This window comes from Lithobates pipiens, unplaced genomic scaffold (assembly GCF_037356315.1).
Source record: "Lithobates pipiens isolate NorthernLeopardFrog02 unplaced genomic scaffold, aLitPip1_a1.2 Scaffold_13, whole genome shotgun sequence".
NCBI classification, from domain to species: domain Eukaryota; kingdom Metazoa; phylum Chordata; class Amphibia; order Anura; family Ranidae; genus Lithobates; species Lithobates pipiens.
The window spans coordinates 53,607,450-53,629,283 of NW_027507718.1; the positions used below are offsets into that span (position 1 = coordinate 53,607,450).

General features: G+C 39.3%; 1 protein-coding gene across 2 annotated transcripts in view; it reads right to left on the bottom strand.

Moving 5' to 3' along the window:
• FREM1 (FRAS1 related extracellular matrix 1) overlaps positions 1 to 21,834 on the bottom strand; it is a 225,320-nt gene that overhangs the window by 117,758 nt on the left and 85,728 nt on the right. For both annotated transcript variants that reach the window (XM_077475118.1, XM_077475120.1), the window contains exons 11-19: positions 20,581 to 20,777; positions 14,584 to 14,674; positions 11,508 to 11,672; positions 10,074 to 10,282; positions 8,898 to 8,991; positions 6,919 to 7,171; positions 5,846 to 6,040; positions 3,175 to 3,360; positions 2,220 to 2,416 (exon numbers count right to left, since the gene is read on the bottom strand). In XM_077475118.1, coding sequence (XP_077331244.1) covers positions 2,220 to 2,416; positions 3,175 to 3,360; positions 5,846 to 6,040; positions 6,919 to 7,171; positions 8,898 to 8,991; positions 10,074 to 10,282; positions 11,508 to 11,672; positions 14,584 to 14,674; positions 20,581 to 20,777 — 1,587 coding nt within the window. The remainder of the gene's footprint in view (positions 1 to 2,219; positions 2,417 to 3,174; positions 3,361 to 5,845; positions 6,041 to 6,918; positions 7,172 to 8,897; positions 8,992 to 10,073; positions 10,283 to 11,507; positions 11,673 to 14,583; positions 14,675 to 20,580; positions 20,778 to 21,834) is intronic.

Here is a 21,834-nt window from a genome sequence, read left to right on the forward strand (position 1 = left end):
ATCATGCCTCACTGTTATTACCTGTTGTATCACTTACTTCCCTATCTTTTTGTATTTAAATGTACTGCAATTTGTAAAGTTCTGCTCATATTGTTGATGCTATATAAATCCTGTATAATAACAACCTATAAACCTGAAAAGGACTAACTAAAGCCTTACTCATTCCCAAGACTTGATTAACCATTAAACATAGTACACATGTGCCTATAGGTGGCAATGAAAATTAGACAGCTTTTGTCTGTATAATGATTGACTGTACAATTTGTTTCTAGCACCAACAAAAAGGGTCATCTTTTATAAGGCTTTTATCACAATATTCTATGCCAAGATATGACCAGGAATAGAAGGAAATGCCCCCTTTAAAGAGGAAGTAAACCCTGATGAGTTTACTTCCTCTTTTTTTCCCTGCAAAGGTAAAGCATAATGGACTACTATGCATCGCATAGTAGCCCATTATGTGTCACTTACCTGACACAGGAGGCAGCGAAGTCGCCGCTGTCCCCTGTAGTCCGCCGCATCCATCTTGCTGGTGGCATCTCGCAGCTCCGCCGCTGTCATTTGGTGAAGCCGCGATGACGTCACTCCCGCGCGTGCGCACGGGAGTCGACAAATGCGGCAGCTCCATTCTAGGAACTGCCGCGTTCAGTGCGCCTGCGCGCCGCTGTCTACGGCGCATGCGCCGTAGACAGCGGTGCCCGTTTTCGGGCAAATATCTCCTAAACCATATAGGTTTAGGAGATATTGCTTGGACCTACAGGTAAGCCTTAATCTAGGCTTACCTGTAGGTCAAAGTGGTTTGTAAGGGTTTACAACCACTTTAAATAATGTGGTCCTAGAAAAAAGGTGTCACCTAGGGTGACAAAAGTTGGGTGCCTACAGGCGTGGTAAAAATCCAGGCCATCCCATAATGACAGTATTTAAGAACATTTTAGTAAGTCATGTAATTAAGAACTTTCTCAATAAAATAGAGAAAATTGGCATTGCAATGCAGCTCCTTTAGATACCAAAATGGTAACAGAGCTTTTTAAAAATGTTTATTATTTAAACTAACTACGGTACTTTATCCATCTGATTTTCTATGTTCTGTATAAAAAAATACAAATCTTACATAGTTATATAGTTAGCCAGGTGGAAAAAAGTCCAATATATAGTCTAGCATTTACACTGCAATCCTGGCAACACATTTCACACTTTTCTGAGAAAACCTTGCATTTGAATCTATTTGTAGCTATTTCTGATTCACCTGTTTCCCATGTATAGGTTACATGTTCCTGCATACATCGAAAGTACAAGGTAATTCTCTCCAGATAAGAATTGCAGATGAAAAGTTTATTATAAGTTGCTGTGGGGGCTAGTACTAAAATAATAATTTCCTTCTAATAGACTGTGACAAGACAGAAGTAATGCTTATTGGCACCCCCCATCAATTGTGTAATGCCAGTCCTAATAGCTTATCTATAGATGGCACTGTACTTGAGCTTCATTCTAAGTTGAAAAATTGAATTTATCCTTTGATCCACATGTACAAAATGTTGTCAAAATAGCTTTTTTTAACTTGAGAAACATTGCTTGGCTGCCTCCTATGCTATACACTGTAGCTGAAAAGCTGATCTATACATTTGTGTTCTCCCGACTTGACTACTGCAGCGCTCTACTCGCTGGTGTATCTAAATCCACTATTAATCAACTTCAATATATCCAAAATTCTACAGCCAGAATCATGACTAAGTCTGGTACAAGTGACCCCATTACCCCTATCATGAAGTCCTTGCACTGGCTTCCGTCAAGTTTTCTCATAGACTTTAAGATCCTCTTGCTCACCTTTAAGGCTCTTCATGCCTTGGCACCCCATTATCTCTTTGAACTTTTATCAACTTACTCCCCCCTCGTAACCTCCGCTCCTCAAATTCTGGTCTTCTGTGTGTCTCCTCCACTCACCTACACTCCATGGGAAACAGAGCCTTCTCCTGCTATGCCCCAAAACTCTTGAATTCACTTCCAAAGAACATTAGAGTCATCTTTTCTAAAGGTAGCTTCTCAAAGTTTAAAGGCGCTATATAAAAAAAGTTATTCAATTTATTATCATTAATAAAATGATGCTGTTTTGTCGTACATGTGCAAAGCTCAAGCTCACTTTATAGCAGTCTAAATAGTATTCAGTGTGAGAACTTCACACCACAAGTCACCTAGCTCACACAGGAATTTGTGGCATTTCTTACAGTAATATTCCTGGCCATGAACTCTGGAACTTCATCATTTATTGGATTGATCACAATGTAAAAAGGCTTCTCCGTTGAGCGATGTTTCCCATCAGTGACATAAAACACAAACTGGTCTGCTGTTGGCTCCATTCTTTGATGTCTTGACTGTACATAATTCACACTGTGGGATATAATATCTTTCAGCAGAAATACATCTGGGGTAAAACAAAAAACGAAAGCTGGTGAATATTTGGAAATTTGATTATTTGAAAACATAACATTTTTTTTTTTTTTTTTATGAATTTCCATCAATTTAAGGAACTTTCCTTTTGACTGCAATATGTGTTATTGTCAAGGGGGATTCATGCATGTTTATCAACAGAAGCCTTTAGGAAACATACATTAGAAATGCTAGCAGATAGACTATGTCCACGCATGACCACAGGCAAACCAGTTATCTCCTTGGCACCTTAAGTTCTATAAGCTAGACTGCAGGCTATTTTTGCGCTTGTTCTTTTTTAATACCATCTGCTGTGTATACATACTTTCACCATCACAGCTACAGATGAATAAAAATCTAGCTTCCAACATTTCAGTTTTGACAGATATTTTGCATAATGTGCCATGTTTAAATAAGGTAGCAGCATTTCTGGAAAGATAACAAAATTCCATTGTAGCTTTATAAAATAATGCCACATGCTGTGAAAAGTCTATTCTGGGAACAATACAATATGTTAAATGGTGGTGATCATTTAAGAAGAAAGTGCATATTAAAGAGTTACTTTTATTTTCTTTTTGAATGTTCCTTATCAGTCAAGAGCAGGGATAGACAACCTTCAGCAGTTCTGGGTTGTGGATAGCTTGCTAAGTGACTGTGGAGAAGGTTTTTCAGCAACAGGAGTGTGAAAAGCATCTCCCTGTGATCTAGTTAATGTTTTTATCATCCAACTACAACATTTTTACAGTTACTTACCAATGCTTATTCCCATGTTACTTTTTTCAAAGCCTGGAGATGGAAGGATGTTTTCAATGTAGCCAAACTGAGGAGGTGATACCAAAATGAATTTTAAATTGTTATTGTCTGTGTCGGGATCATTGGCACGCAAGTGGTTTAATGAAAACGCGCTGAATTTGCCTTCATCAACAGAAAATATATCACCTGTGCCAGAACAAAGCAAATAATTAGTAAAACAACCATTTCTTTCCAGTATACATTAAGGACTATTGTGCCTCCATATATTATCCATGACCACTTCTTTTCTTATGCCACCTTGGTCTCTTTAATTACGCCTCTCCAATTATCTGATCCATACAGTATCTCAAATGCTCAAAGGAATATCATGACCCCATGCTATACCTGAATAGTCCATGACAGCTGTCATAACTATCAAGTCTCTGTAACTCTCAAACTCTGTGTGCTGGAAAGGGTGGAACATATCATTCTCTGCATGTAGCTTAACCACCTCGTGCCCGCCCTATGGCCGAATGACGGCCGTAGAGCAGGCGCGTTCGTCCGGGTGGTCGTCCCTGGACGTCCTGATGTTTACTTCCGCAATGCGCGCCGCCGCGGGCGCGCATCGCGGAAGTTCTGTGTTCGCCGTGTCCCCCGGGGACAGGCAAACACAGATCGCTGTAAACGGCCAATCACAGCGGCTGTTTACAGCGTGATCGGCGTGTCCAATGGGAGATGATCTCATATGTAAACATATGAGATCATCTCTCAGCGCCGCTCTCCCTCCTCGCACAGACAGTGTGAGAGGGGAGAGCTGAACGGCTGCAGCGGCAGCCGTTCTGCCTGTAGTAAAAAAAAAAAAAAAAAGTAAAAAAATAAAATAAAAAGTGCCATCCGTCCCCAGCAGTGCCATCCGCCCCCAGCAGTGCCATCTGCCCCAGTGCCATCTGCCCCAGTGCCATCCACCCCAGTGCCATCCACCCCAGTGCTACCTGCCCCCAGTGCCATCCACCCCAGTGCTACCTGCCCCCAGTGCCATCCACCCCAGTGCTATGCCATGTATTAGTGCCATCTGTCATCGGTGGCACGTATTAGTGCCACGTATTAGTGCCATCTGTCTTCAGTGCCACGTATTAGTGCCACGTGTCTTCAGTGCCACGTATTAGTGCCACCTGTCATCAGTGCCACGTATAAGTGCCACGTGTCATCAGTGCCACATATTAGTGCCATCTGTCATCAGTGCCACATATTAGTGCCATCTGTCATCAGTGCCACCTGTCATCAGTGCCACGTATAAGTGTCATCATTGCCACGTATCAGTGCCATCTGTCATCAGTGTCACGTGTCATTGTCCTGGTGCTTCAAAAGTGTAATAAATAGTCAACAAGTTAGATGTGTAATTTATGTTCCTAGAACACATGATGGCGCTACCTGCATGTTGGGCCTCTCTATGTGGCCAGGCTGTGAAAAAGTCACACACATGTGGTATTGTAATACTCAGGAGGAGTAGCAGAATTTTTTGGGGGGTGTCATTTGTGGTATACACATGCCACGTGAGAGAAATAACCTATTACAATGACAATTTTGTGGAGAAAAAAAAAATGAAAAATTTTTGAAAAGATTTTCACGTTTTTCTAAAATACATACAATGTATATAGATCACCTAGAGGGGATTGTTTTTGTTTATAGCAAAACTGGAGCTGAATTTCAATAAAGAAATAAAAATGGAGAGGTGAAAGGCATATCTTTGTTGTTCCTGTGATGGTTTTATATAAGGCAAAATTATCCCTTTCCTATAATCTAAAAACTGCCAACGTCACCCTCTCAAATAATGGGTTGCATGATTTTGGGTGTCCAAGACTAGGTCCTGGATCACAAAGCTGTGAGTCTGCAGGGTGCAGTATAGTGATAGCTGCTAGTTTCTCTTTTATTATTGCTAAACACTATTTGTGGATAAAATTACAGAGTTGTGCTTTAATATTCTGCAAATATGGTGATCCTTAGCAAAAGTTTAATGGCATGCTACTGAAATAGATATTTTGTAGATAGGCAACTCCTATCCTCATATTGATTAGTGGTTCCAAATTAATAATAACTGCAGCAGTAGGGAACAGACACAAAAGATATTATTATGATGCATGTGAAGGTTTTTATACACATGATTACGTAGGTATCACATTAATATTACAATTGTATGTTTATGGTAACAAGGGGCGTTACATAGGCAGGCTAATTCTAATCAGGACTCAAAAGAATGCAAAACATGTACTGAAAACATTATTAGTGCCGTGTGCACAGTGAGGGCATCGTGCAATACATATAAAATAGAATACAATTATATACAGAACCTACAAATTTCCATTACACTACTAAGCAATTGAAACATTGCAATTTATCTGAGTTCTATGTTGTTACTGTCTACAGCACAAACATGACTTGAAATATATATGGGTTTATCTTGATTTTTAGTTTTTCCATTCGGTCTATGCTTTTGCAGTTTTTAATTACAGAGGCATATTAAATCATATATTTACATTATCGCCAATATCAAGAGGTATCAGAGGTTTACACACAGTCTGAGTAATGTAATATAATGTAGTTTAGACTTTTTTACCCAAAACATTCTGATAAGGACATTCAGTTAAATAAAGGATTATTATTGCTATCTAAATGTAATATGAAATCTTCTTACCTATTGTAATAGATGGTGCCTGGTTATCTACTGGTAAAACTGTGATATTAAGGTCATATACAGGAAAGGAATCATGATTTGGCAGTAAAGGGTTATGATGTGTATTAAAACAGCATTTTATGTCTGCATCCAATTCGGCATCAGAAATAACAAGTGTTATAGTGTCAAAGCAAGGCTCCAATCCAATTTCTCCACCTGTTAGAATGAAATGTTTTTGATAATTGAAAAAAATGATAAGCATTTCAAAATTGAAACATGCAAAGTGTACATTAATTCTTAAAGTGAAATTGTCAGCCATTCTTGTTATTACCTTTCTTTAGCATAAAAATCTAATCTATCTATCTATATCTGGTTGCATTTTGCTACTAACCCTATACTACTTTGAAGCTATGTCCAGCCCCTGGATCCAAGTCACACTCTCCCAGAACTCTAACATCCAATAATATTGCTTTTATTGGCCACTGATGTGTTACCACTGGAAAAGAGGATGGAGGATGGGATTCACTGCCAAAGTTGGAGCAGTTGAGCCCTTATGAATGTAATGAAGCTAGAAGAGGCTTCTCTGGTTGTCAAAAGTAAGAGGTCTTAGGTAGGAGCTTAAAGCGGGACTTCACCTAAAAGAGGAAGTTCTGCTCTTCATTCTCTGACATATTTGGCACATTTGTTTGGGGTAGGGGGAGCGGGTATCTGGTTTTGACAGGTACCAGCTCCCATTTACACTTGGATCACCTAGATAATCCAGACGGATGTTCTCCTACCCCTGCAGAAGACTGCAGGACCATTCACAAAAATAAGTGTGGCTTACGCTTGCGCAGTGGGTAGCCAGCTGTGAAGACACAAGCTGGCTGCCCACAGTTAAGATGCCATCGCCAGAGCCAGAAGACCGGTGAAACAAACAGCTGGGTAAGGACAGCCCTGAATCACTGGACAGGTGAGTGTCTGTTTATTAAAAGTCAGCAGCTACAGTTTTTGTAGCTGCTGACTTTTCATTTTCATACATATGACTGAAGCTCTTCTTTAAAATGTCTATTTAATTTAAATAAGGTACATTTTTCTGTATGTAGCATACCTACCCGTATGCCTGTAGATAACAGTGCCTTGAAGTATATCCCTTTGGGAGAATCTATCAACAGTGATTCCAGCCTTCAGGAAAATACCCCAGCGAGGCTGACGGGCAATCATGAACATCAGCTTCATATCATCACTGTCTGCATCAACAGCATAGATGTAATCCGTGGAAATCACTACTTCGTTACCTTCTACACAATATATGGTAGGTAAAAGATTGTCCTTCATAACTGGTGGTTCATCATTTACAGGGAAAACCTGCAAAATATACATTTCCCTATTAATAAAATGGTTGATCGGGAATATAAAAAAATTTCCAAAGACATTTTACAATCATTATAACTACTGTAATGGGACCAAAGCAGTACAAGGGCAAGCAAACTCTGATAATGGTTTAGAGGTATTATTACTCATTTTTTCACATTGTCCAATTTCATTTTATAAATAAAAGTTCCCATAATATGCAAAAAGTAAGTGTTCGTCATTCTGATGTCTGCATCCTAAATATTTGTTTTTGTGCATCTTTATTTGGTGGAGTCTACATGTATGTTATTTTTAAGATATAAATAATTTTGCCATATGGCAAAAAGCAATGTGCTAGGCACAGTTTTACCTTGCAGCAACTTACCAGACAATCAGAAAACATCTTTAACTGATCTAATTCTAGCATGGTGAAACCATACTTAAAGTAGAACTTTAGTCAGAAAATTAAGTCCTGCTAGATCACTTCAGGCTGGCCACTTTTGTAGATATAGCTGTAAAACATAAAAAATAAGTGCCTATACTGTTTGAAATCCAATAATTCACTGTCTCACCCTGCTCTGCACATGCTCAGTTACTGTCCATTTTTGGCATTGTGACAAAATTCACAGCCACTAGAGGCCAATCTGCTGACAGCATAAAGATTTACAGCTGCTCAGGGGTGCTGGGCTTCCACAAAATAGCAGCCTCCAGCAAGAAAAAACAGGAGTACAGGTAACACACTAATTTTGGTACCATAAATATTAATGTGAAATGTATGTTTGTTGCTAAAGAACATTTTTTTTTTATCAAGTTGTTATGGGTAAGGATACACTTGAAGCTGACCTTGCAGGGTTCAGTATTTTTCATTCAGCCAGCAAATCAATTCCCTCAACCACACATTTGAGGTGGATAGGGGAATACCCTGTACCGTGCTATGGTATTCTGACCGCAGAGACATACCCCCACTGTCAGAATACACAGATTATTGCTGCAGACATTGGCTGGAGCCACCAATCGAGCAGCTTTTATCCAACATGGGGGCTGAACAGAAGTAGAAAGACTTCAGTTTATCTGGCCACAGAGCAAAGGTCTAAGCAACGAAATAGCATATGTTAAAGTGGTAGTAAATGCAAACGCTTTTTTTTATCCTTATGTATTCTATGCATTAAGATAAAAAGACTTCTGTGTGCATCAGCCCCCCTCAGCACCCCCTCAAAACGTACCTGAGCCCCATCTCTATCCAGCAATGTTGCAGGAGTGTAATGGCTGGCCGGGACTTCCCTCCTCAATTGGCTGAGACAGCAACACAGTGACATTGGCTCCCGCTCTTGTCAATCAAGGTCAGTCAGCCAATGAGGAGAGATGGGGGTGGGGCCAGGCCACAGCTCCATGTCTTAATGGAGACAGGGAGCTGTGGCTCAACTCGGGTGTCCCATAGCAAGCTGCTTGCTGTGGGAGCACTTGCCAGGAAGGAGGGGTCAGGGGCACAGAAGAGGGACCTGAGAAGAGGAGGATCTGGGCTGCTCTGTGCAAAACCATTGCACAGAGCAGGTAAGTATAACATGTTTGTTATATTTAAACAAGACTTTACAATCATTATACACAGATTCTATGAGTCAGATATGTAATCATATACCTGGGAGGCAGAGGCTAAGCACATTATAACCATTTTTTTGTGTTATGGAAAATATTACAATGTCTTTTTTAACTGCTTTGGCAAATGGTTTGACATGTAACTGACCTGTATTTTTAGAAGAAATTCAGCAGAATTGATCCCATCTGTAGCAATACATTTAACTTCATCCCACAAGGATTCAGAGCCATCATGCTGATACCTTTGGTAACAGGAAAACATGTTAGTTGCCAGTATAATAAAAGGGAATGTGTAGTGGGTATGCATATATTTATTCTGTATTTTGTAAGAGCGTTCTACACACCCCGCCTCATACCCTCCCCTGTGGATCCACAGTCTGTGGGAGAAGTTGCAGAGGGCAGAGCTAATACTGGGCTCTTCTATTGGAGCCTGCTGCACACACTGAAGTACGGAAGCATCCTATAATGTGTGTTTAGCTAAAGAATTTATAAAAATAAATATAAGGATTTACAAAATGACTAATGTTTTCCTATAAGTATTATTATACTTGAGAAAAATCTGGTTTAATCAGCATTGCTTAGACATGATTAGACCAAAAATTGTTGTTCAAAAGTAGTGAATTTTTTTTTTCAGTACAGTCCAATAAAGTAGCCATCCCCAAGTGCTTCAGCATCCCTAAATTTAAAATCAGTTGTATAAAACCAAGAAGTCATAGTTAAACTACTCCATTATCATCATAAACTAGGTCCATCATGTACATGAGTGATCAATGGCACCTTCCCCTTGGTAGTAACATCTACCTAACATATACATACTGTATCTTATACAATTTAGCTACCTGGAACCTTTATACCATAGCCTCTATTAAGGGGAATAATGAGCAGTACAGTAAAGCCATCACAATGTATTACTTCCAATCTGGTAACAGCAATCAAGGCAAGCAATATCCTAATCTCACACTGGAGAGATATAAAGCTATGGGCCTGTGTGAGCAAGAGTGCCTAGGAACCCTCCCTCGCATGCCAAGACATGCACTTCTATCTTTCAGGAGGAATTATTGGAAAAAGGTAAATTTTCAGGGTACTGCTTAGGCATAATTTGCGTTCCTAAATGTTCTCTATAACATAGCAATTCTTAATTTTTTTTAGTTCAGTTCCACTTTAAAGCTGAGAGCTGAGACCACCAGGACCATGGTGTCACCAACAATTGTTAGTTCTGCTACAGATATTGCTACACTTACTGGTAAATTGTTTTACATTGCTTTATTCATAGAGGTGCTTTGTAGCCAAAAAAAGAAAAAAGAAAAAAAATAACACTTCTAACCTAACTTTTAGCATGCTCAGGTCTTGGTATCTGAATTGTTCTCCTTCTTTCACAGCTCTTCCATCCAGCTGAACCATGCCATGTAAAGGTGCTTTCTGCAGAATAATACCAAGATGGTCCTGTTCTGTGTCCTTGTCAATCATGCGGATATAATCCATTGTCAGCTGCTGAGAGCCACCTTCCTCCACACTCATGTCCAATGTAAATACCTAAGCAATAAATGTCCTTGATTATAATGTTTTAGCGGAAAATGCATAATATTTCAATTTGATAAATAATAAAGGGCCTTTAACGCAAAGCTGCCACATGTATGTGTACAGCTGGCGTCCCTTGTTTTTGCTCATTCAGTGCCTCAAGCACAGTGTCCACTCTGCCAATGACAGCTCACAGACAGCTCACATGGGTTATTAGTTTTGTGTCTTATCGATTAGTGTACTTTGTGTTTTGGTTTTGCTTCTGGTATAAAACAATTTTAGGCTTTGAAAAGCAGTATTTAGATTTGGAAATGGATAGTTAAACTGACAAAGCTCACTGTTTTGGCACCAAATGTATTTATTAAACTGAATTTTTGGTATAACTAGATTTTTTTTGGCTTTCAATAGGGTAGGAAAGTGTTAAATCCATCAGTCGGTTTATATTTTGTTGCCTGCGTTCATGTAGGGAGATTTCCCATCACTTCCTGTCCCAAGAAAAGGTGAAAACAATTGCTTTAGCAAACTAAATGCCATTCCGTTATGGATACTGTACATCTGCTTTAAAATCTTTCAACTGGCGCTCCAGCTCACGTGTAGCTTTCTACATGCTCCTTTGCAAAATACTAGATTATTAGAATTTTTAAATGATGTAAAGTTTTGCAATATCAACTCTGACTCTATGTGTGTGTGTGTGTGTGTGTGTGTGTATATATATATATATATATATATATATATATATATATATATATATATATATATATATATATATATACATATTTATATATATATATATGTATATATATATATATATATATATATATATACATATATATACACACACAGTATATCAGTATATATTGAACATTTAACTCAGCAATTGAGAGAAATAATATATAAAGATCAACACTCAAGAGAATTAAAATTGGATTCTATCATGTACAGTTTTGTTATATTAGTCACAAAAATTGGCTAAAGCATTTTATTCCTTGCACTAGCTACAAAATATCGCTTTCCTTTTAATCCTCCCTTTAAGTGGCAATAAAACATATTTGAGTGTATACTACATTCTGAAGTGTAATGATCTTATAAGATGGCATAATATAGATCCAGGAGACCCTGCATCTAAACCATTATTACTATCTATATCTAGGAAATGTTTCACTTTAAAGACATTAGACTACAGAGAATATGATTGAGAATAACAGTAATTATTATTACAAAGCAACACTCTAGCAATTACCTGAGGAGGCTGGTTGTCTACTGGAAGTATGGTAATATTGAAGCAGATGCCGTGCACTGTCCCGTGATGGTTACTGACTGATAATACAAACTGGACATGTACAGCATTCGGACCTATATCCTCAATTGGTGGCATGTATGCAACTTTCATGTGACTCACCGCATGCTGCAAATACAGGTTTAATGAAAATAATCATACATTCATTTAAGTTTCACCAATATTCACATAACTAACAACAATAGACACCTCTAAACAAGTTTAAGTTTGTGTGTAGTTGGTCGGGTCTATCCAGGTAGCAGAACTCACTGGTTTAAAGTGTAAATATTACCTAAATAAAGATAAGGCTGAGGAACTTTTGTTTTTCTTACCAAAAGGAATTCTATCTTTTCTTATCCTAAAGTAAGATGTCAATTGGGAAATAAACCTTAGGCGCTGCTTCTATACATCTAACACCTTGTTTGATGTTAGTGAACTTACCACCAGGTACACAAAAACATGTATTTAGGAATAGTTCACTATCACTGTTAACTCTAACGTGTGCAGTCCTGTCTGAAGTGAATTTTAAGGTTATGCACATGAGGTAAACAAAAACACACACAACCCAGCTCAGAACTGATGTGTAGGAATCTGCTGCACTTTATCCGTGTGTAATGTAAATAACCTTGGCTTATTAATTAACATAGAGTTAGTTGGTTACAGACAAGTACTTTCTGTCCCTGTTATGTCAGAAACCCTGACTGGAGGACTGTGATGCTATAAAAAGGAAGGAGACAAAGAGAACCGAGGCACATGACCTTATACACACAGTTGCTTTTGTATTTCACCCAGATCGGAAGCAGAGATTATTAGGTAAGTATTCCTATGTTCTAATAGATTAATTGCAGTTCTCCAAAGCTTTTTGAGTGTGTATCCAAATCCTTGTGATGGATGTATCTTTGTCCTTGTTATTAGCACACATGCACAGTGCCAGATAGGTCTGTGCTACTGTATGTGTGTGTAGTGGTCACCTTTCGGTATATTAGTAGGTAAACTTATTTATTGCAATAGAATTTATTTGCAGCTCCTGTTATTTTAGTTAGCCCTGTCCCTTCTGGTCTGGGATTTTACTGTATAACCAGCATAGGCTAGAGCCAGGTTAGGCATCTGACAGACATTTATCGGAATCAGAGGTCCAGTTGCATGGCTGCTAGGGACTATGAGGCAGAGTAGATAAGCTGACTCTGACTTCCAGTGCCACACCACAGTTTCTGCATGTGAGAAGTTGTGTTCCAAGCTGGTTGGACAACCGTTGGAGAATCTCCCCATCACCACTGATCTTGTCTTCAGGTTTTTGACACAACGATGGATACTACATTGCAATCATTCTCAGGGGTCCCTGCAACTGAATTTTGCTGCAACATTCATCTGGGGGTATTTTTATTAATAACATTTAAAAACATGTAATCTTTTCTTATATAAAGCTTGTGCTATTTCCATACCAGTGTGCATCTATAGACTTATAGTTAATGTTACAGTGGTTTCTCTGCTCCCAATTACTTTGATTAGATTACTGATTAATCTCCCAGGAAGGGAAAACCCTCTGTTCACAGAGACCTTGTCCTGGGTGGAGGCTATGCCAACTTCATCATCAAACCAACTTTTCCGCTTATGCCGCGTACACACGAGCGGACTGTATGGCGTACTTAGTTCGTCATACAATCTGACGGACAGTCCGTCATACTTTCGACTGAACGGACTTGACCACACACGGATGCACAAACAGTCCGTCGAAAGCTTGCGCGATGACGTGTACAGCACGTACGACGGGACTAGAAATAGGAAGTCCAAGACACAGCAAAGCACCCTTCCGCCGTGTAAATGCTTTCTGGGCATGCGCCATTCTTAGTCCGTCGAACTAGCATACTGACGAGCGGATTGTCCGCTGAAACCAAAGTACGACGGACAGAATTTCAGACAGAATTTTCAGACTGCACGCTGAAAAAGTCCGCTGACGCCCACACACGAGCGGATTGTCCGCTGAAATGTGTTTCGACGGACTAAGTACGCCATACAGTCCGCTCGTGTGTACGCGGCATTAGAAAAGGTTCTGGTTCTCCTGTTTACCTACAGATTTAGCACAATATCCTCAATGGGGAGGGCCGATTTCCATAACCCCCCTCCCCCATACTGAATATGAGGAAACAGAGCATGGGGATGAAGTTGTTCTGGAAGGAGCTGAACTTTGAAGCGAGAGAGGTGTGAAAAATTTATATTTGTGTGTGTGCTCTTGTTTGGGGGGTGATTTTGAGATGATTTGGAGGATAGTAAGAGTGAGGAGCTAAAGTTGTTGTAGTAGCCACTGCAAGTTTGAAGTTGTTGGGGATAGGGGTTCCTAAGGTTGGTGCTACAGTAGGATGTAGGAGCCTTGTTACTGTAGGGCATATATTCTCCACCAGTTATAAGTTAACCAGGGTGTATACTAAAAGTATAATGGGGTAGTTCAGCTAACTGAAGCAAATTCATCATTTTAGTATAAAGCTTGCCATGCCTTATACAACTATAAAATTTGCTATTTTTACATATAAAAGCACAAAGGATTACTTGAACATTAATACTGCTACAATAAACTTATACATGAAACATGGGAGATAAGGGCTGAGTTTTATAAAGGGGTACATTAGTAATGTTAAGGAGCACAGTTGGTGGGGGCAATGATTAAACTGTGAGACTTAAACTGTGTCTTACTGTATGATGTTTAATTTGTGACAACAGATGTTACACAGGGAGAAAGATAGGTTGGAGATGAACCTCAAACTTTTGAAAAAAGTGGTGATTGTTTTTATTCTTGATATCAGTAATGTTTTAAAACTGTATGTAATAAAAAAATATAAGGGTGCCAATAAAAACATAAATTAATGAATGATACTAAGCAAGATGTTTGTCATAAATGTTTTTCAACCTGTATAATTCAATTGTATCCTATAATCCTGCAAATGGATAAATAAATAAAAGCATTACACATTTTTTTTTATTGGTTTATTGCTGATATGATAACCCACGTCAACATAGCCTAGGGTTGTATAACTTCAGTTCTTACCTGGGTAAATGTCAGTATCGTGCTAGCAGTGTGATCCTTTACAAACATGGGAACTGTTTCTACTAAAATAATCTTCCCAGCTTCTAGACCACTGTGCATAGAAATTGGAGCAGAAAATGTTTGGTATCAGCAAACCATATATACCATATATAATATAATATATCCCCATAAACATGCTAGCCAATAAATCAACACCATTTATTAAAAAAAAGTAATAATATAACTACATACACAACCAGTGCTAAAACACAAATATGTCATTAGAAATTAATCAAATATGTTTAAACAGGTAAATTATCTACAACACTGCATATATTCTGACTTCTGAACTTCACATGAAATATGCTCCAACTGTGTTGTCCACATTCAGAATATCTTACTCAATAGATGGGATGGACCTCAATTTATAGAGGACAGAGGCTCCCTCTCCCTTTTTTAAAATTTTTTCAAATATATATTGATAAAGCAGTAAATGTGACATTAACCAAACATTTACTGCAGATGAATCTTTGTGGTGCATTTGTTTTAAATGACAGTGATTGATTTATTGATTCAATTTCAATGAATGTTTACTGAATTATCACATTTACTGCTCTACAAAAATTCCTCTTAGTTTTGCCATAGACAAAACACGTAATTTTTATTCTGCAATGGGGGTTATTTACTAAAAGAAAATCCGCTTTGCACTGCAAGTGCACTTGGAAGTAAAGTCGCTGTAGATCCGAGGAGGACAGGCAAGGAAAATAAAAAAACAGCATTTTAGCTCACACAGGATTGGATGATAAAATCAGCAGAGCTTCCCCTCATTTCAGATCTACTCCTTAGATTTAGAGATTTTAGTGCACTTCCAAGTGCACTTTCAGTGCAAAGTGGATTTGCTTTTCGTAAATAACCCCCACGGTGTTCCCTTTGCAATAACAATCACACAAAAACACTGGCTATGCAAAAAGGGAAAAACAGGAAGGTGTTAACCTCAGTTAAAGTGGAAGTAAACCCATCGATTTAAACAGTTTTAAAAAAAGGCATGCCGGTAATGCTAACTGCACATTGGCTGTGCTCTCAGCCAAACTATCAAACCATCCAATGGCTGGTGTCATAACGAATCACATGTGCATCACCATAGCATTTGAATATTAAACAGAGGCAAAGATGGCAGCTTCCTTGGCTAAAAACGATAGGGGAGTTTACTTCCACTTTAAGTAGGTGATTGTAAATGATAACCTTGTAAAACAACCCATTCAGTTTACAATAGAAATGAAAGGCAAAACATTTGTGTATAGATATAAAAAAATTATAGATACCCTTCACAAATGAAGCAACACAAAGAGAACAGGATGCTTTCTCATACAAGTACATGGTACAGCAGGCACATATCAGGGATATGAAGTGTTGGGGTAACAAACGCTTTAACTAGTGGTTAATAATGGTAAAAAAACACTTCTGTTAAAACATACTGGGGGGTTTATTTAAAGTGGTTCTAAAGGTGCATTAAATAAAAAACCTTCCGGGTGCAGCTCCACCCCCCCCATACTTACCTAAACCCCATCTCAATCCAGCGATGTGTATGAGAACAGTGGCTCTCCCATGTCTCTCTCTCCTCATTGACTCACAGCAGCAGGAGCCATTGACTCCTGCTTCTATCAATCACAGCCAGTGAGCCAATGAGAAGAGAGTGGGGGGCAGGGCCCAGCCAAGCCACACTCTGTGTGTGAATGGACAATGTCTATTCATAGGAGCGTGGCTTGGTAGTACCCCACAATTCCTTTATTAAAAAAAAAAGTGTCCCCCAATGTAAATCCATCTTCAATCACACTGCACGCCGCACCTGGTAAAAATAACAAAAAAGCTCTCGCCATCCATGAAGGCTGGCTGCCTACTGCCTCCTCTGCCATCTCACAGTTCTTATATAGGTAAGGGGTGGAGCCACCTGGCAACGTCACCTGGGGGCACTGCCCCATGTGAGGTTGCCAACCCAGCATGCACCCATCCGTGATATCAGAAGGGGGCTGTGCCACCAGGTGACGTAGCCAGGTGGCCCAGCCCCTTACCTATATAAAAACTGTTAAACAATGGAGCCTGCAGTAGGCGGCCAGCCTTCATGGATGGCGGGACTTTTTTTTATAAAGAAATTGTCAAAAACTGTCTGTAATTTTTATACTTTTTGACACTTTTTTGATAAATGGGTAGGGGTACTATTCACATAGGGGTGGTGTGGGGAAGAGACCTTTGTCCCCATTAACATAGGGACAAGGTGCTTTAGAGTGGAGGGCAGAGCCCCTCCTGCCCCAAAGCACCCACACCCCATATTGTGGCCTGGTAAGGTTGGGGGGGCATTTGCCTGACCTACCAGGCTGTATGCCCGAATAAGGTTCTGGTATAGATTTTGGGGGGTACCGAACGCATTTGTTTTTTAAATTTTGGCATGGCCCGTAGGGTCTGGTATGGACTGGGGGAGACCCCCAGGCCATTTTTTTCTTTATTTCTTTTTTTTCGAAAGCGAGTCAATTTAAAGCAGAGTTCCACCCAAAAATTGAACTTTCACTTTTTGGAATCCTCCCCGCCTCCGGTGTCAGATTTGCACCTTTCAGGGGGGAGCAGATATCTGTCTAATACAGGTATTTTGCATAGCGGGTATCTACGCCACTTCCCCCCCTGCTGTCTTCTGGGAGACACACAGGTCCCAGAAGACAGCAGCGACCAGTGCGAGTTGCGCATGAGCAGTAGGGAACAAGGAAGTGAAGTCGCAACCGGAGAGCCGAGGGAGTGATCGGCTTTGGGTGCCAACATCGCGGGCATCCTGAACAGGTAAGTGTCCTTATTTTATTTGGAGAGAGTCTGGATAACATGCTGGAGAAATTATTGACTGCAGAAAAAAAGTCTGAAGCCAAAAACAGCATCTGTAAAAACATCCAAAAACGTCCAGTGTGCATGAGGCCTAATTGTGCATTTTTCATTTTTGCTGCAGCATGTTCTATGCATGCTACAGATGCACCATTTTACAGGCAGACTAAGGGGCCCCCAGGCACTACATTTAAAGGAATGAACTTTAGACATCATTAAAATCATTGCTCCTGAAAAAAAAATAGTTTTTAAAAAATAATTCCATTTATAAAAGTCCCCCAGGGCAGTACCCTTTAATGGCCAAATAAGCCTTCAAAATGGGCACTTTTGATTTTTCCTGTTTGGCTCCCATAGACTTCAATGGAGTTCACTGTTCAGGTTAGAAATTTTCCCCTCTTCGGTAGTTCTGCTGCAGACCAAACAGGGGGGTGTTCGGCCCATCTCTACTCCTTAAATATAAACAGGAACTCAACTAGTTATAAATGTTTAATGTGTTCCCTGACTGTGTGGGGACTGACTAGGGGAGGAGACTGATCTGTGTTCCTATATACTAGGAACATACGATCTGTCTCCTCTCCCCTGACAGGATGTAGATGTTTACATACACAGATCCACGTTCCTGCTCTGTTGCGAGTGATCGCATGTGCCTGGCAGACATTGTGACCGCCGGGCGTGCACATAGGCTCCTTGGTGACGCGGTGGCGTGTGCATGCCGCCTATGCTGGTGGGAAGCCAAGGACATCATATGACGCCCGCCCGGAGGGACAGAGTGTTCCTGCGGACGTCATATGACAATGGCCCAGTATGGAAGTGGTTAATGTTTCTATGCTGTTTTTTATGAATTGTTGTAAAACAAAATGTTGATCATTTTAGATATAATTATGTATAATTCTTGTGGTTTGGACATTAGTTTATCAATGTTTGCACCTAAACATAATCCCTCCACAAATAGAATTCTTAGTTATGATTTATGGGATGTTGACACATTCCTCCATATTAATAGTATTTCACTAGCAATAGTTGAAATAGTTCAAATACTTATTTCATATTTAACTTCACTTTTTGGATAGCTGGCCTCACATTCTCCTCAAGGACAACCTGATATGATACAGAATTCATATTTGACTTACAAATGCAAGCTGTCTAGGCCTTAAAACAGTAAAGCAACACCAAACCATAACATTTTCACCACCATGCTTTACAGTTGGTATGGGACTCGTTTGCACTATTGAGATTGTGGACAAGCAAGTTGATTCATCTGTCCACAACACATTATTCCAGAAATTCTCATCTGTGCCTATATTTTTAATGACAAATCAAACTCTTACTCCAATGTTATTTTGAGGCAGCATTTATTTTTCCTGGCATACCTCCTATGCACGTTGAACTGGTACAATCTTTTTCTAATTGTAGATGCTTGAACTTTTAAACTAAGTGTTGTAAGTGTTACCTGCAGATCCTGTGATTAAATATTGGTGTTGTTGTTGACTTCTTTTAGTATCAAATAGCTTTAATGCTTGATACAAACTATACAATTTTCTGTAGATTTTTTTCCTTCACATTTACCAAAACCATATAATATGTGGTCAAACCTTTATGCCTTACACATACGGTCGGACATTCTCACCACAAAATCCGTCAGATTTTTTCCGACGGATTTTGTCCTAAACTGGTGTTACATACACACAGTCGGACAAAGTTGTCGGAAAATCTGATAGTTCGGAACGTGATTGATGTTCGTTCGTTACGACGGAACTACGTTGAGGTTACTAGCCAATAGCTTTGGTCTCGTAATTTGATCTGAGCATGCGTGGCACTTTGTCTGATCGGAATTCTCTACAAACGATCGGAAAAAGTCAGATCAGATTTTTTTTTTTTTATTTGAGATCCTGCTCTCAATTTTTTTCCAGCAGAATTTCTGACGGAAAATACACACACGATCAGATTTTCCAACAATATAATCCGATTGGACCTTTTCCGTCTGAATTTCCGACCGTGTGTACAAGGCATAAGAGTTTCAGTTTGTGTGCAATCAGACAGGTCCTTGCACTACATGGTTTTGATAAATCTAAAGGAAATCAGACAACAAAAGTTGTATAATGTCTATGGGGTCTAAGACTATTATTGTTGGGCCAGTCACTCCTGGACAAGCTAGCATTTGTTTGGAAATCTACTCCACTTGCAGATTGTTTTCCATACAATGGAATGATTGCCTTTATAAACGTTGCTTTTTTTTTTACATTTCTTGCCAAATTCAAAGGCTTCAACAGCCCTCTTTCTGATGCGTCAATAGCAAAAAGGACACAAGCCCTAGTTGTTTGAGGTTTTAATAAAACAGGTTACTTATGAAAATAAATATACCATGTCAATTTTATGTGTAATTTGTTCAAGCATATGACCTTTATCTATAAGCACTGTTTGAAGACCTGATATTTGCCAGTTTAAATATGTTGAAAAAGTCAACAATGTCCGTGGGGTGTATTGACTTTTTCACACGACTTTATATGCTTTTATTCTTGGTAACGCTGTAGTGTTTAAGCTCTACAGCTCACTTTTTCTTATCAGTGGCAATATATGAATCATTTTTTAATCCCCAGGAACTTTAGGACATGCAATGAGTATGAACAGATGTATTCACTAAGTGCTGAGAGATTAGTTTATCATAAGCCATTTTAGTCTGCCAGAAAAATAATACCTCCATGAGATATTTCTGATAGAAGCTGCTGTTCATTGACCCAAACCATGTGTTAGATCTAGAGCACTTGAAGACGAGTGTGTTCTCTTCCCTGACAGCAGTATACAACGAAACAAGGGTTACAAACTAGCAAAGCTCATAAGAGGCATCTCAGGTATAATAGATACCCTCTAAAGCTAGTGAGTGTTACAACTGCAGAAGCTGCAATGGTAAGGAAACCTATTTTGACCTGGCATTCTGGCACTCAAAGCATTAGCAGTCTATTGAGTCCTATTTGACGTATTGTTGAACAATCTTAAATGTCACTGAAAATATTTACTAGCAATACATGATTCCTCCACTTTAATGTTAGTTTTTTGTTTTTTTCTTGTAGGCCATACAAGTTGTCCTCTATTGCAAGACAGCCTGTACAGTGGTGGAATGTATGAGAAAATTGGAATTTAGGAAAGCACAATTGTTACCTGGATGCTGATAACCGGCATGGTGGAGTAGTCACTGTATAAATAAGTTCTCTTTCTGGAGACTCTGTGTCTATAAAATGTAGCTGTTTCTTTGTAATGTAAGCAATTTCTGTTTCTTTAAGAAGCAAATGGCGAACAGTTTCTGGAACTTCCTTGGGAAGTTGGTCATCCACCGGTATTATATGTATAATCACAGTCTACAATCAGAAAAAAGTAACAGTGATTTTCATTTTTGTTAGCAAATCACTCATTATGATCACTACAATTGTCTAGGTATTGTTCATGGTTGGCAAAAAGCTTATTTGTAGAAAAAAAACAAGTTTTGTGTTACAATATAATGTGCGCAAGCCATTCATTTATTAGGTCGTATTTGTTTGACTTGGAAAGGGATATAAATACATGCTGTATATGCGATTTTTTTCACTATTTAGTGGACGTGGAAGTGTGTTAAAGTGCCACTACATTGTTTTTAATAGAGTGTAAAAGGGTTAGACCCCCTGCTAGGGTTTCATAGTGTCTACATCCCTGCTGGGAATGCCCCTTCTCTTCCTTCCTCCTGATTACTATTATCACTGGACTTAAAGTGAAGGGCAATCCAAAATTTGACAGTTGCCACTGAAACAAGAATAGAAGGAAAATCATTTAATAGATACATCTGTCAAGAGAAGATTTTGGAATCAAAAGTTATGAAACCTATGTAATGGGGCATAATGGAAGAAAAACCTGACTAAACTACCAAATTCCTTTGTGAGAATAGGCAGGATAGTGCCTTTTACCTCCATCTTGCAGTACTCCATCTGCTCCATGACTCAAAAAATCCTCTGAGCTGCAACATCTTGAACACTCAGATGGTGAACGATTGCCAACATCCCCTTCTGAGATGCTAGCTCAGTTCAAGACTGTGGGGTTGGTTTACTAAAAGCAAATAGGTGTTCACTTTGCAATGGGATTTTCCCCAGAGCTTAGTAAATGTGGTGAAATTTCGCTTTGTCAAAAATACTTCCACTTCTAATCACCTATAAGAAACATAAACATTTTTTTTTCTTTCCTCGCACATGTTTGGATGATGAAAGTCAGCAGAGCTTTGGGGAAAAATAGGTACAACTTCCCTTACAAGTTGAACAGTCTAATTGTCTTCAGTAAATCAACCTCTATGTTTCAGAAGACAACAAGACACTGGGTCCCGCCATAACGTTCGCCGCACTATGCGATCCCACGGGCACACGAGATCGGCCGTTGTGGTGTGCGGTCATA